This window comes from Pleurodeles waltl, chromosome 1_1, assembly GCF_031143425.1.
Source record: "Pleurodeles waltl isolate 20211129_DDA chromosome 1_1, aPleWal1.hap1.20221129, whole genome shotgun sequence".
NCBI classification, from domain to species: Eukaryota; Metazoa; Chordata; class Amphibia; order Caudata; family Salamandridae; genus Pleurodeles; species Pleurodeles waltl.
In genome coordinates, this window is record NC_090436.1 from 950,648,076 (window position 1) to 950,663,118 (window position 15,043).

At 40.3% G+C, this 15,043-nt stretch overlaps 1 protein-coding gene across 2 annotated transcripts in view; it reads right to left on the minus strand.

The window, feature by feature from the left end:
• LOC138289792 (alcohol dehydrogenase 1-like) overlaps positions 1-15,043 on the minus strand; it is a 324,764-nt gene that overhangs the window by 61,880 nt on the left and 247,841 nt on the right. For both annotated transcript variants that reach the window (XM_069230197.1, XM_069230198.1), the window contains one exon: positions 3,873-4,011. In XM_069230197.1, coding sequence (XP_069086298.1) covers positions 3,873-4,011 — 139 coding nt within the window. The remainder of the gene's footprint in view (positions 1-3,872; positions 4,012-15,043) is intronic.

Genomic DNA, 15,043 nt, shown 5'->3' on the forward strand with positions numbered 1-15,043 from the left:
ACTTGAGAGCAATACAAAATAAGGACATGACATATGCAATTGCGAAACATATCTGGGAGAAACATAACGGAGACTCATCGAGCCTCCTATACTATGGTGTCCAACATGTTAGCAAAAAACCCAGAGGTGGAAACTGTGAATGCTCTCTAAGACAATCAGAATCCAGGTGGATTATCCTTTTAAATACTGAACACCCTTGGGGTTTGAATTAAGATGCGGAACTCCATGTATATTTATAATCATGTATATCTCAAATGACATTGAAAATTATGACGAATCGAAAAATTGTTTCCCCTAAAAAAAATTAGATGGACATGTTTGTGAACTTTTTTCCTTCCCTATTTGTAGGCGAAAAACTAATATAACTCAATTTTCAACTTTTCAATATTTATCCATATACTGCACTTGATATAATATGCCTATTTATTTCACTACAAATTTGTTTTCCCTAAAAATCGGAGAAAGAATAAGAAATTAGAAGAGATAGGAAATGAAGTTATGCCCTTTCCTTTTCGTTTGTTTGGTGATATAATGTGTTTTTATTTATATGGATATTTCTCTCTTTTTCATTATTTACTTTTCTGTTTCTTTTAGAAATTTGAAAGAAAGAGCAAAATAAGAGAAAAGAGAGAAAAAAGGCGATAGGAGGAGTGGTTAAAAATTCCCCCTTTAAACATGTGTGCACTGAATCACCTGTAATGGCCAGTTGAAGGCTTCGGCCGAAACGCGTTACCTGCAGCTCTTTGATGGGTATCACGTTTGCACATTAATAATTTAATAAATCTTTGAAATACAAATGGAGAGTGCTGCCGTCTTACTGAGGGCTCTTGTGAATTAATAGAAGTATACTACATAGAGGAATCTCATGAGGCCGTTTAGGCTTTGTTTATATATATATATATATATATATATATATATATATATGCTTATCCAAACAATGAGGCAACCATTTACCAGTATTTATAATTTGATTTCACAAGTGAAACTCAGCTGGTCCTTCTAGACACCCTCATTAAGGTGCTCTTCTTTTTAATTTCAAGTACTTTTGTAAGAGACATTTATATATTCATATTTCTGTGCATCTTTGACAATGTGCAGAATGTATTTTCATACTCAATTCCACATGTATACACTGATATATTACTGTTACATTTGGAAGCAGTTCTCTATGATGTATAGAAGTGTGTTTTTTGGATACATGTTAACTAGACCACAGATAAAGTTCAAACGCCACATTATCCAAGATGGAAGTCATTTCTGTCACTCATTCACTCTGCAGCACACAGCCAAGCTGAGACGTACTGATTATTTCCATTGTTACTGTTATTCTGCTCTCTATCAATTCTCCTAAGTTTAGTCACAACTCAAAACAATTCCCAAGGTTCTTCTCTTTATTTACCGTTTCCCTTCCATTCACATAGCACGTTAATGTTAATGTACGATGTTTTGCTCAAGCATCTCCAGACGACCTTAGCACAGAGGCATTTATTTTTTATGTGCTAAGATTTGCTGATGAAATGTTACATATGCTCACACCACAGTGAGTCTGCAGAATTTTTTATTTCATATACACAATTAATGTATAAAAAGCCTTGATTTGGGGGTGAGCCATAGAAGATGTTCTTGTTCTACAAAGGATGCTGTTTGTTACTCTCCCCATTTTACTGCTCATTAGCGACTTAAAATAATTTTCAGATTTTTGCATTTTTTCATATGAAGTTTATTGGGAGCCTTCATTGTATTGCTTTACTTTTAAATTCTATAATGGTACCTTTTAACTTTACATGGACCCAAAAATCAGTTATTGTATGGGTCAGCCATTGTTAAATTGATTGTATTTTCTAATTTTGATGTTTGAGAGGTGCCTTAACATGGGGACACATTGCTTCATGAAACTGAAGTTCAACACCATCTCCAATCCAGTAAAAGGCACGCACTCTCACTGAGATAATTTTTCGTGGTGTCTAAATTTCAGGGTACCTTTTTGCTACCGCACAGTTAAAGAAATCAAAACTCCTAGTTCCCATGACTGTCCAGGGAGAGGAGAGCAGAATGGAAAGATACAAGAAAGTGGTAGATCGTGGACCTTTTATTCCATTACTCAAAGCACAAGTGCATAGTCCCATCTAAGCAGCATTCGTTTGCAATCCCTATCATTTGTTAATGCTGTTTCAGGATAGTCTAAGTCTGTGTTATTTACACACCTCTCAAATAATTAGTTTGCCTCTTTCACTGTACTACAAATGAAGTACTGTCTTGTTTTGCAGCCTTCAGTTTTACGATAAATGGTGGGACGCCAAACTTTCTATGCCCAGCTGACAGCTATTTGCTAATGCTAATTCATTATTATCGTTTCCACTGATTTAAGTCAATAAAGACCTAAATCAAGGCACCATCTATCTTTTGGCCACCACACTGAGTAGTTATGTCCTGCTACACAGATCCTTTAATATGTCTCTAAGACCTTTTCCCTCCCTTTGTCTGCTCTGCTCCCTCCAAACGTTTTGTTGGTTATCAAAATGCTCACCATCCAGAAATCGCCCCCATTATTCTGTGAGCCCTGTGATGTGTAGGTTCTAAGCCAATGGCCTCAACTTACCCTAACCATCCAGTAATAGTTTTGGCAACAACAAGCTGTATTAGTCCCAGCTTGCTCTCCTTTTGTTGCTATCAATTGAATAGTCTGCAATGAGCCTGAACTCTCTTGACTTTTGCTAATGATTTCGTTTTTAAAAACATTACTACAAATTCTAACTACAACGGATCCTCTAATGAGACAGTTGCTGAACTCAGAGGAACTGAACCTGGCTCAAACAGTTTAGAGCTACACTTTTTCCTCCTGTCTCCTTCTCGTTGAGACTGCAATTGCAGTGTTTGAAGTCCCTTTCCAAACTAGGCATCAATGGCTCTCCCAGTAACACTGGATAGCCACAAAGCAGGAGGTCTCCACAGAAGGCAGGTCCCACCCTCATAGGAAGTTACTCATGGTTCTTAAGTGGTGGAAGTATCCCCTTGCCCGTCTCCATCTATGAGCAATGATGCCAACTCTGTGCTGGCTAGTGCTGGAAATTAGTCTCTTTGCTTTTGTGGTTGCCATCACTCCAAACACAAGTAATAACACGCATAAAGTGCTTGTAAACTGCAGTACGCACTAACAGTCTACAGTAACGAGCTTCAGCAGTCACTTATTGCTACTATCTTGTCCTTCTTTACTGAGCATGGAGTGGGCATTTTTGTGTTTCTGCTGTATGTGGGCTTCCTTGTCCCATGAGTGGCTACCCCCAAATCCTCCGTGGTTGCACTAGCTATTTTGCCCCTCATTCAGGCAGCACAACTTCCCAGACTTGTATCAGGAGCCACCCAAGAGGATACAGTCCTAGAGTTCTAACGTTTTTTGCCATTTTCAAGTCTGGCTACCTGAATCCTTCTACTCTTCAAGAATATATTTTTTAAATATATATAATTTAAATGTATCACCTGGAGATGGTAAATGTCAAACTATTAGTGCATCGAAAATAAATGCAAGAGAGCTAGGCTTTTTTTAACAACACATATATACGAGTGTTGATCTCAGGTAAGACCCTAGAAAGTTTGTGCTTCTGGGCAACCACTGTTTGAGATTTATTATTCCATTTTCCGAAGCCAGATATTTACTTTTGTATCATTAATTTGAATTAGAGGGAGCATAGTCATTTTGTTGTAGTGATGGTGAGTAACAAAGGCAATATCCGCAGAGCTTTCTCTCCAATTGTCCCCTATGCTAGGCTACAAATCACACGGTATGTACCCATGCTCTGCCCGCCTAGGCTCAAGGCTGGTGACTACGTCTTATTTCTACAAAGCACTACATTTTGCAGTGTTATATAACTCACCTCTTCCCTGAGCGAAGCACTTCAAACCCTTGGTTTATCTCCTCAAAAGGGAAAGTGTGCGTCACCAGTCCGTCCACATCAATTTTTTTTGCCATGTAATCAGCTACCAGCTTTGGGACGCTATCCTTGCTCTTCCAACCTGGTGGAGAAAAACATGAGAGCACAGAAACAGCAATTAGCAGAACTGCACAAAACCGTTCTCTTACCTGATAACAATAAATTTATTTTTTTGCAAGATGGCGTGTGCCTGTACGAGTGTGCTCGTGCCTGTGCGAATCAGTATACTGTGGATGAGGCTTGAGCGCCACATACGGCCTTTGCTTGTGGATGTCTTGAACACTTAGGGCCATGAGTACAAAGACTTTTTCCCATAGACACAGAATGGGTAAAAACCTTTGCTACATCTGGCCCTTAATCTCAGTCCTGCCGTAATCGTGGGCTTGCTCAGGAGCAGTGGCTCAATCTGAGATGCACTGCCCATGCTGGTCTCCATTTTACATTGGCACTTGCAGGCTGTGGGTGTTTGCCTCGCAACTCGCAAGCGCATCTTTTTCTAAGGCCATTACTGCAGTTTTTGACAAATGGTTTTTGAAGACGTATTAGAGTGTGTGGAACTGAGCATAGCTGTCTGGTTGACTGAACTGAAACCTTGACTGCACAAGGTACAACTGAGGTACAGTAAGAAGGGGGGCTGACTGTTCACAAGTGCTCAGCCTTTAAGTTGCCCAACTATAAGCATACAGCTCCACAAAGGTAGTCACTTTTGGGGTATAACCAACACTACCCTACCCAAACTCATTGCTAAAAACCTTTAAGTGTACTGAACTCTTTAACATAAATCTCTGTCCAAAGTGGCCTTTCCTTCGACAGCCTCTCACGATTAACTTGACTGGGAAACTGTGAATCTGGTGGATTGCGCTGGTAGTGTGGCCTGCGTAGCACACACTGGAGCAAAATCTGCCAGGGCCACTACCCATACGCATGAAACAATAAAGTACAGACATGCTTCAAGATTTTCTTCTATTTATTATTTTTTTATTCATTTATTATATAACTGAGTGGCATTAGAGCGCTGTACATTATAACACATTATCTTCAAACTTGGCAAGAAATATGCTTACACAAAACATCCCGGAATAACAATAATTTGAAGAGAATCCAGAGAGCTGGGAGGTAAAGGAAGGATAGGGAAACAGAGAATAACATCAGATAATGAGTGAATAATTTTACAACAGGCATGTGGGACGACCTGTCAGAATTGTGGAAGGGCGGGTGGGAGCATCTTGTGTAGTACCATGACAGATTATTTTTGAAAAGGAATGTCTTCAGATGTTTTCTGAAGGAGAGGATATAACGTGCCATTCTTAATTGGCTGGGAAGGGAATTGGAGACTGTAGGTGGCGAACACCCTGCACTGTTTTCTCAAGCCTTTTTATGGCGGGGTTCCTGCCATGAAAAGGCTGGCAGAAACTGTACTCGTGATCAGTGCAGTGGCACTGAACTTGGCGCCATTGTGGCTGATCACAACTCCGACCCTCGGGAACCACGTTTCTGGTGGGGACAGCAGTCCCCTGGCGGTCCGACCGCCAAGGTCATAATTTGGCAGTCGGACTGCCTGGAGTGCAGCAGTCTGACCGCCAATGTCATAATGAGGCCCTTAGTCTTTTCAGTTAACATACATGAACATTTGCAGTGTGTGCTACCTTGTAGATGTGAAGATCAAGAGAGAGTTTGCTGGCGATAAGGAACTAGAGGGGCTTACCAGATGCAGCTGGTAATGGCAAACATCCATAATTTGTCAGCAAGGTGATTAGTAACGGATCATTTTTATTGCGTGCTTTGCAGGATAGAAGTATGAACTTAGTTTTTTAGGGGTTTAGTTTCAAAGACCTTGCAGATGCCCATTTGAGGGTGAAATCATGGACGACTTTGAGCAATCTGATATAGCTGTGTGAGGGTATCAGTAACTATATTTGAGCATTTTCTACATATTGATGTAGCTTGATGTTATATTTTTTCCAGCAGTAGACTTAGAAGTTCAAAATAAAGAATAAAAAGAATAGGTGAAAGAAATGGGAGACACCACAGGTTACCTCTTCCAGTCCAGAAGTACGGGGGCCTAATTTGATGAGGTTAGAGAGATCTTTGCAAAAAAAACTTGAATTAATTTTAAACTGTCTTTTAAACCCAGTCTAAGTTAGAGAGTTTTTTGCAATATTCTGTGGTCACTGTGTCAAATACTGCCAACAGGTCAAGTAGGGTCAATAGGCCCGGATCACTGCCATTCATCATTTTCAGCAGGTCATTAAGGGCTTTTATGGTTGCTGTTTCTATGCTGTGACCGGCAATGAACCCTGATTGGCAGGGTCAAGGAGTTGGTTTTCTTCAACGGATTTCTTACATTGCAAGGGAACACATTTCTCAATAGTTTTGCCTAGCCAACTTTGAGGTTGTTTGGGAATGATCCTTGCTGTAATGAGGCGTTGATGAGTAGGAGCTATGAGATGGCTGGTATGTGAACATTGTCTTTTATTTTATTTGTGGAGAGAAATTCATTAAACTAGTTTCTTGGGTTAATTTGTTTGACTAATTTGGTTAGGTCTTCCAACTGCAGCAGCTTAAAGGAGCTCTAGATGATGTTTGTTTTTTGACAGTAGCTTTTTTCGTGTGAACGTATGGACAGTAATTTTCATTTGATGCTCTTATTTTTCTCAGTGAAGAATGATAGAAATACATTGCATTAGGCACAATTTGAGGCTAACCACATCAGAGCGCGTGCCAGATACAGCAACCAGGTTTGTCCTGGTCTAAGATTTTTACCTTCTAACTTAGTCTTTTACGTCTCAATCCACCACACTTCTAAAGTCCTCTAGGACCTCAGGGGTGTCAAACACAGACTCACAGGCTGACAAAGAGAAGTCAACAGAAGGGTCCATCACAGGTCCAATTGCCATTGGTCAGCTAGATACTGCCAGGATAAGGCCTCTTGAGGAGTACTGTGGCTCTGCAGTCAAACAGGTCAGCCATGTGACCACGGGAGTCCACTTCTTTGCCCTGGGAACCAAATGGAGCACAACCAGTCCTCCAGGGCTCTTCCCATGTCACAAACAGTGGGTTCTGTCCTCTTCTGATCTTCTGTAGGTCCAGAAGCAGTTCTGAAGTGGGTAGGGCATATTCATGCCTGACACAAGGTGACTCCTAGCCCCTTCTTAACGAACTAGGTACCCAAGCCCTGACCTACCTATGTTTGCTCCATCACAAACAGGCCCAAAATGCAATGTGGCAGGGCATTTTCAAGATGCTAAAGTCTTTGGCAACACCAAAATCGGGCTCTGAGGGCTGGGGACTATTCTATTGTAATCTTAGTATTATCCCACATCTAGCACTAAAATTCAGGTTGAGTCTGGCAATGTATCACAACAAACCCAAACACAAAAGTCTCGTAGAACAATAGTAGGGTCTTTCCGGTAAACAGACAGAGAACAAACACAAACTGTCCTGACATCATCTTCTCTATAAAGTTTGGTAGTTTGCAGATGACTGTACAGAGACACAAATCCAGTCACAACCAGCAAATCCCTTAAGGACAGTAGCCTATGGAAGTCGACTCTTCCCAAACAGGGATCTACTCCAAGAACTTGCCTGCCCATTTAAACCTATGTGGGGCCTCCCCCGAACACGGATGGCAGTTTGTGTTACATAGTGATGATCATCAGATGGGCAATCCCCATACAGCATGCAGAGAAAACTGGGTCAGCTAATGTCTATAGTTCCATAGTTCAGACCATGTCCCTTCAAGGTCCAGCACTCTCTTCCTGTTGAACAATACCCATACTTTGCAAAAAGAGGGTGGGTAGACCACTAGGCAAGCTTTGGTCCTACTGTACCTCAGTATCAATGACGTGTAACAATGAAGTGAGGCTACCCATGAGTCACACTAATAAATTATGCAAATTAGCCGATAAAGAATTCTGGAAAAGGTCACCATTATAAAGAAGCCAACCCGGTTCTTAATGGAGATATGAAGATTCTGCCAGCTTATGTTGAAAAAAAGGTTCAGATGCTCCATCTTCAAATCATTATGCATTTATCACTGTACTATCTCTGACCCTGGGCCTGTTTTTTCTCCAACAACCCTTTACATGTTACACTCATTAACTAAGCTCATCTACAGGACTGCTGAGCATCCCTAAGATTCACAGCACACAGTTATATGGCACAACTCAATGCCAAATACTGCATCTCTGCAGCTCTCATGGATCAGAATAGGTTGCACTTATTTGCAAATGAAAACTTAGCTTTCTTATTCTTTTGATTGTTGTTTGATGTTGATGCTTATGCCACAAAACCTCTCAAAATAATCAATCAATCACAAGAACCTATGCTCTGTCACTACTGGACCACACAGTGCTATGCTAATGCCAGGTCACTCTTGACTCACAATATTTCTGCTGTCCTAATACCAGATCTCATACAGCGCCCTACCAATGCAACAACACAAGCCTTTAGATACCGGAGCATTTTGGATAGGCTCTATCCTCTTCTCTGGACTGGGGGTGCCCTCAAGGGGTACAACTACCCTGAGTAGACAGAGTTGCTTGCATACCTGCCTAAAGAACACTTACTGCTGTAAAAGTATCTACACTGGATGGGCCCCAATATATATCATGATGGTCACCTGTGTCCTCCCACATCATATTTAGCAGGAACTTGGCTGGGAACAGGACAGATTCTACATGAGGATACAGTGTGTGGTATTGATAATGGCCTCCGTAGGGACTTGTTGAAGGTGGCACAAGATGGCTATTCCCTGCAAAGGGCTAAAGGGGTTCCAGCATTTAAAATAAGGTAGAAGCTCCTAGAAAACATGCCATATCCAGGTGTATTTTCACCACAGTATATTTGCTGGATGGACACAAAGAGCAGTCAGGCTAAATTTGCAGGCAATGTGTTATGGATTGTTAAAGTTTAAGGTTCAAAATACCCAGGACTGGGATGACATGACATGGCAGGGTATAATCACAGATGGCAGACTCCAGGTGCAGAAACAGGGTGGTTTAAAGTCTTTTAGGTCCCTGAGACTTCAGATTAGGAGGCCAGTCAGCTAGCCCTTGGAGTGACTCTGGGGTCAAGTGATGCAGGTCCAGTCATTATCACCCAGGCAGGGGAACAGCGGGCAGCAGGGTAGCACACCAAGGCAGGAGTCCAGCAAAGCAGCAGTCCAGTAGAGTTGCAGTCCTGCAGCAAATCAATATTCCTTCTCCCTGGCAGGTATTTACAGGTTCAGAAGTGCACTAAAGTGGTGGTGTGTCAGAGGTTCATTACTTATACCCGGTTCCACCTTTGAAGTGGGGGAGACTTGAAAGACAGGACACTGAAGTGTACAGAGGTCCTTCCCTTTCTGCCCTGGCTCCATTCTCACCACAGTGGCTTATGCAGCCCTTTGTGTGGAGAAGACACAGCCTATTTAGGTGTAAATGAAGCTGTGCACAGCTCCTCCCTCCTATCCTCCCAGGATGGCCAATCAAGTCACACTTAAGCTCCCATTGTGTGTGGCCGTCCAGGGGAATACGCAAAACCCAGCTGTCACTCACTCCAGACAAGTGATCAGAGATGGGCAGCAGACACAAAGTGGCTAAAGTAAGAAAATGCCAACATTCTAAAAGAGTCATTTTCAGAATTGCAATTTAAAATCCAGCTTCATGACAACTTCACGCAATTAGTCCATATGCTGATTGTACTCCATCTGAAATCCCAAGCCACCAGTCCTTGGTTGCAAGTCTAAGACCACATCTAACAAAGCTGCTATCGCTTAAGAAAGAACAAGAGACCAAAAAAGATGGTATACAAAGGGCTGTAAAGAGGCCAACAAAAATTGTTACTTAAAGCTTTAAAGACCAAAAATGCATTAGCTGTGCAGAAGGCTAGGGCTATTTACAAAAAAGTGTTAAGAGCAGAAAGGAGCTGGGAAGAGGCAAACTGGGACGATCTGCTTCAAGCAGTGAAAAGTAAAGATTCCACTACTTTTTGGAAGGTAGTTACCCTTGGAAGCAAAGATGTATCCACTTGTACGGAACATTACCTGAACCCTGGTGCTTGGGCTCAACACTTCATGGACTGATATTCTGAATCTGTGGAGCATTCCCAAGAATCGTAATGGTTTCCAAATAGTCTCTTACACAACGGCACGGAATATACAGCTTTTTTAGAATAGAAGAAATGATAGAAGCTATTCACAGCATAAGGCTGGGTAAAGCTCTTGGCTTGGACAAAATCCTGGTGGACTTATTTAAGCAAGACCCAGGGCACCTTACATAAATTTAATTTGCGATGCAGTGCCTCGGGAGCACCGGTCCCCTCCACATGGAGCGGGGCCAAAATAGTTCTGATTTATAAAAAAGGGAGCAAACAAGAACCTTAGCTTTATAGATACATTACAAAAAATATATGCAAGGCAGGTCCTGAATAAACTAAACAACTGGATGGATGACAACATCCCTACAGCTTATCAAGTAGGGTTCAGGACTCACACACGTAAAATTGATTAGGTCTTTAGGCTTTTATGCATCTGTCTATATATACCAAATTAAGGGAAGGGCACATGTAGGCCACAGTTGTTGACCTAAAAGTGGCATTTGACCTTGTACCTTGACAGAGAGGTTGTTTATGGGTCATGTTGAACAGTCAAGGTGCACCCAACAATCTTTTAACCCAGATAATCAGGCTACATCAAGATAACTACACTAGCGCTCGAAGGGGACTGCCTGGCAAACTTACTAAACCTGGTCCTATCAAAAGGGGAGTGAGATAGGGATGTGTGCTTGTACCTCCCTGTTCTCACTTTACATTAATGATGTTGTTGTTATCTCAAGAAGTGTAGTTGTGATTCCCCAAAGCTCTGTGGGTCCTCCATTCCAGCACTACTCTTCGCAGATGACACCATTTTGGTTTCACAGACGCTAAAGGGACTTCAAATATTACTTGATAGTTTTAATGAATACTGTACTATAAAGGACCTGGAAATTAACTCAAGTAAGATCACATATGTGACTGTTAAACCCCATAAGACCTTCAAAAGAAATGTTACTGTTTGGAAGCAAACATTACAATATGTAACAAGTTTCAGTTATTTGGGTGTAACACTTGACTCTAGGCTATCTTGGCTCCCGCATATGAATAAAGCAAAAGCGGTCTTCGCCAACAGCTCAATGGCTATCATCAAAAAAGTATCAAGCCTCTTTATCCACTCCAGCCCTCAAGATATTTAAGTATAAGACCCAAGCAGCAGCCCTATATGGGGCTGAGCTGTGGGGTATAGATAGCTCCAATCAGCTTACGTTAAGCGAAAACAAGTTTATTAGAGGGTTACTGGGCCTCCCTAAGTCCACACTACTAATATCCATGTACTGAGACCTGAATATTAAATTAATAGAGCATATAGCAGCTTTGAGACCCATGCTCTAATAAGACTATGGACAACTCAGAAACTGGCACATTATAGAGAGGGACTTAGGGAACTATTAGAACTTGATAGGCTTGTGACCTTCCCCTGGTTGCGGTATGTTCAACCTTGAAATGGCAAACTGGGTCTATTCTCTTATTGGAGCAATCCCCAAACATTAACATCACGGTAGAAAAAACAACTGAAACAGGAATATTAGTAGTATGTCTTGAGCAATATCCATCAAAATCCCAGTCTAGGCAGGCTGACCACACAATTCCTTATTGTAAAGCCGAAGCCAAGCTTTGAAGAGTAGCTAGATATACAATACTATATGGCAAAAATATTATAGATGACATTTTGCTTTGGATCTCTTCAAATTAAAGCTTAAACAACAGAGTTGAAGCTGTTTACTAATGCTGATGAGGATTGTATTTGCACCCTATGCACTTTAGGTACTATTATAAATCTTGCACACATCGTATTCTGCTGTATGGCATATGACAAATTTAGAAGGAAATGGATTCTCCCAATCTGGTGTAACCTGGGATTTAGGAAACACTTTGAAGCGTTAGGAGTTTGGAAAGATGACACAAATCCGTATGTAGTTTGTGGCCTGGGTAAACACTTATTAGCAGTAGGATTTGTACGGGGAAGGGGGGGTTTGAAATTAAAAATTATGATTATATTAATTCACGTTCTATTTACATAGGACTCTTATGAAATAATGATTGCTGCGTATACTCTAGATTGGTTTAAGCCTAGTATGGCATAGAACCTATATATATATATATATATATATATATATATATATATATATATATATATTTTTTATTAGGTTTTAATTAACACAAAAGCAACTGGATTGTACTGTGAAAACTGTACCAGAAATAGCTGAACTTAGTTTGGAATTGTTATTGGTAATTGTTTCCCTGTTAAATTGTTGTAACTCATGTATGCACTGCACTTATGGTCTTCCTTTCGAAGCCGGAATATCCTTACACATCCTATTTTTTAAGTCGTTCTGCTATTTCACCAATGCACTTTGCTTGCAGTGCACTTTAGTCTTAGTGCTGTATGCTGTATTTTTTTGTTATCCTAATGATTGTAGTAACTGGGAAATTAGAAGTGACATCCATGCACTTTAACACACCAGCACTTTATTTCTGACATAGAACTGACCCTGTGGTTCAGGTCCCACACCTTTTATCTATTAATCTTAATTTCTAGATTATTGGCTAGATATGTCAGGGTCAAAGAACATGAATAGATTCTGCCACAGGGTATGGCGGACCATTTTAGAGGTTTGGCTATCGCTGTGTTTTACTGTTCTTTACATATAATTTGCCAGGATGCTGAAAAGACATAGCACACAACATTCTTTTTTAAAGAAAGAAATGTGCATTGTTTATCAAGATGACTACGAGTGTGATACCCTTGTTTTAATGGGCAAAGTTTATGGCCTATGGCTGAAATAAAGTGTTTAAATAAGAAAGCTGTGATTTTAAAATTGTGATTCCAGAGACATTACACTCAATAAGTGTAGCTCCTCCAGACTGTGAATTAAACTAATAAAATGTGATAAGGTAATCCAACTGTTATCCTATGGAAGAAACTGGCTTTGCTGTAGTGAAAAACAGCATTGGGAAATTTTCACTACCAGGTCATGTAAAATTTAAAAGTACATTTCCTGTCTTTTAAATAAATTGTTCCCTGCCCTCTGGGTTGTCCAGGGCCTACTTTAGGGGTGACAAAGGTATAATACGGAAGGATTGGGCCTGGCGAAAGGGTTATTTCCAGAAAACAACCGAGCCACAAGAGGTGACTCAGAGCCAGTGTGCGCGGCTGGAAGAAAATATTTGCAAGCTTAAAAGACAATTAATTAAAACAATGTTTTTTACATGGTTGTATTTCTCAAAACCACCATTATAGAGCCACAAAGGCTGGAAAAATAAGCACAATTCAGAACAGTTTGTGTTCAATTGTTGCTGAAAACACAAAAGGTATGTTGTAATACATTCTTAAATTCCTTTCAAGCTGAATGTAGAATATGTATAAAACCCAATGCATATTGGGACCAGATTGACCCTTCTTCAGTGGTAACTGGAAACAAAAATAGGAAATGAAGGAGGGATATTAGACATGCAGCCACAAGTATAAACAACGTACTGTTACTGTTCAGAGTTGCTGACAACTTCCGATACTGACTTAGATACCATCAGTATTTTTTTAAAGAATTGCAAAACAACATGCTCAACGTGTGCCCACTGTGAGTAGTTAGGAGTGCAAGTGAGCAGTTCTGCTAAACGTGCTCACATGCTTAAAGCCTTCAGGAAGTGCCCTGATACGTGCACAGGACAAACGCTTAGAACAGGAAGACATTGATGACACACAGACTCAGTGCTCCCCTTTTCATGATATTCTAGAGAACCAAGAATGCTACGAACAGAACTGAAACTAGGCCAACAATATGGTGACCCCCATCATGCTGTGTCACCAGTAAGCGGTTGTATGTGGCTTACTAATCGCTCTCTATTTCCATGAGAGAATGCCAATACTCCAGTGCCCAAGGGAGTGGAATGATGCATTATCCTCGCTCAGTGAGCGAAAAATAGTGTCCCTCTTGTGACAAAATACCTTACCATTAATACAAAGGGGAAAGAATCCCAGCATCTGAGTTCCAAATGTGCTTGTGTGAGAATGATTGTGTGGATGATGTCAACAGCGATGTCATTTGAGATGTGATCACTGATGTCATCAGTGATGTCAGTGACCTTGTCATAAGTGATGTAGTATTTGAGGTCATAAGCAGTGCATTACAGGAGCGCAAGTTATAGTTCACTCAAGTAAATATAGCTGCTGAATTTTTACTGTTTTGTGCGAGTAAATTCAGAACCTAACTATAACGTCCATGGAACCTTTGTTTTTTTCAGTGAATTTCTAAGGATTTTTTTATTCTATTTCCTAAGTATAACGTCCCTCTTACCATTGTTTTTTTTTCAGTGAATTTCTATGTTTCTTTTATTCTATCTCCTAACTATAATGTCCCTTTAAACTTTGTACTTTCACTGAATTTCTAAGGTTTGTTTAAGCGTGTTTCATAACTATAACTTGTCTATAATGTTTGGGTTTTTAAGGTAATTATGATATTTTTCTCTGAAAAAAAAGTATATGGAATCCTTTCATTAAGCTGTCTCCCACAATTAAATACAACAACACTATACTTTGTTGCAAGTTGAATTGAACAGGCCCAACCATTTTTAAAATAGTGATGCTGATACTGTTTTATACTTCATTTAGTATTTATGAACTTGTGAAGCAGTAGTGTATTTTAAAAAAAAATTCATTATAGAACCACAGCGCAATCTGTGGTTCTGCACAGGTAGAGCAACAAAGCTCTATGGTTTCCGATTATGTGACCGAAATGAATCCGCAGACCCGAACAGCGGATTCATTTCGGTCACACAATCATTTTAAAAAAATCATTATAAGATGCACTCCATTCTTTCCCATATAGATAGAAGGCTGGGCATATTTACAACTCATGAACATATTTTATTTATTTACAATACAACATAAATATCATATTACAATTTATGTCTAACTGCAACTCCAGTTCAGAACTGCTGAGCCGCTCAATGTGTGAAGAGTAATCTGGCATTTCATTTGTTACTTTTGCACCACACCTAGTTTTGGGTAGGGCCACTCCCTAAAACAGTTATTATTCTAC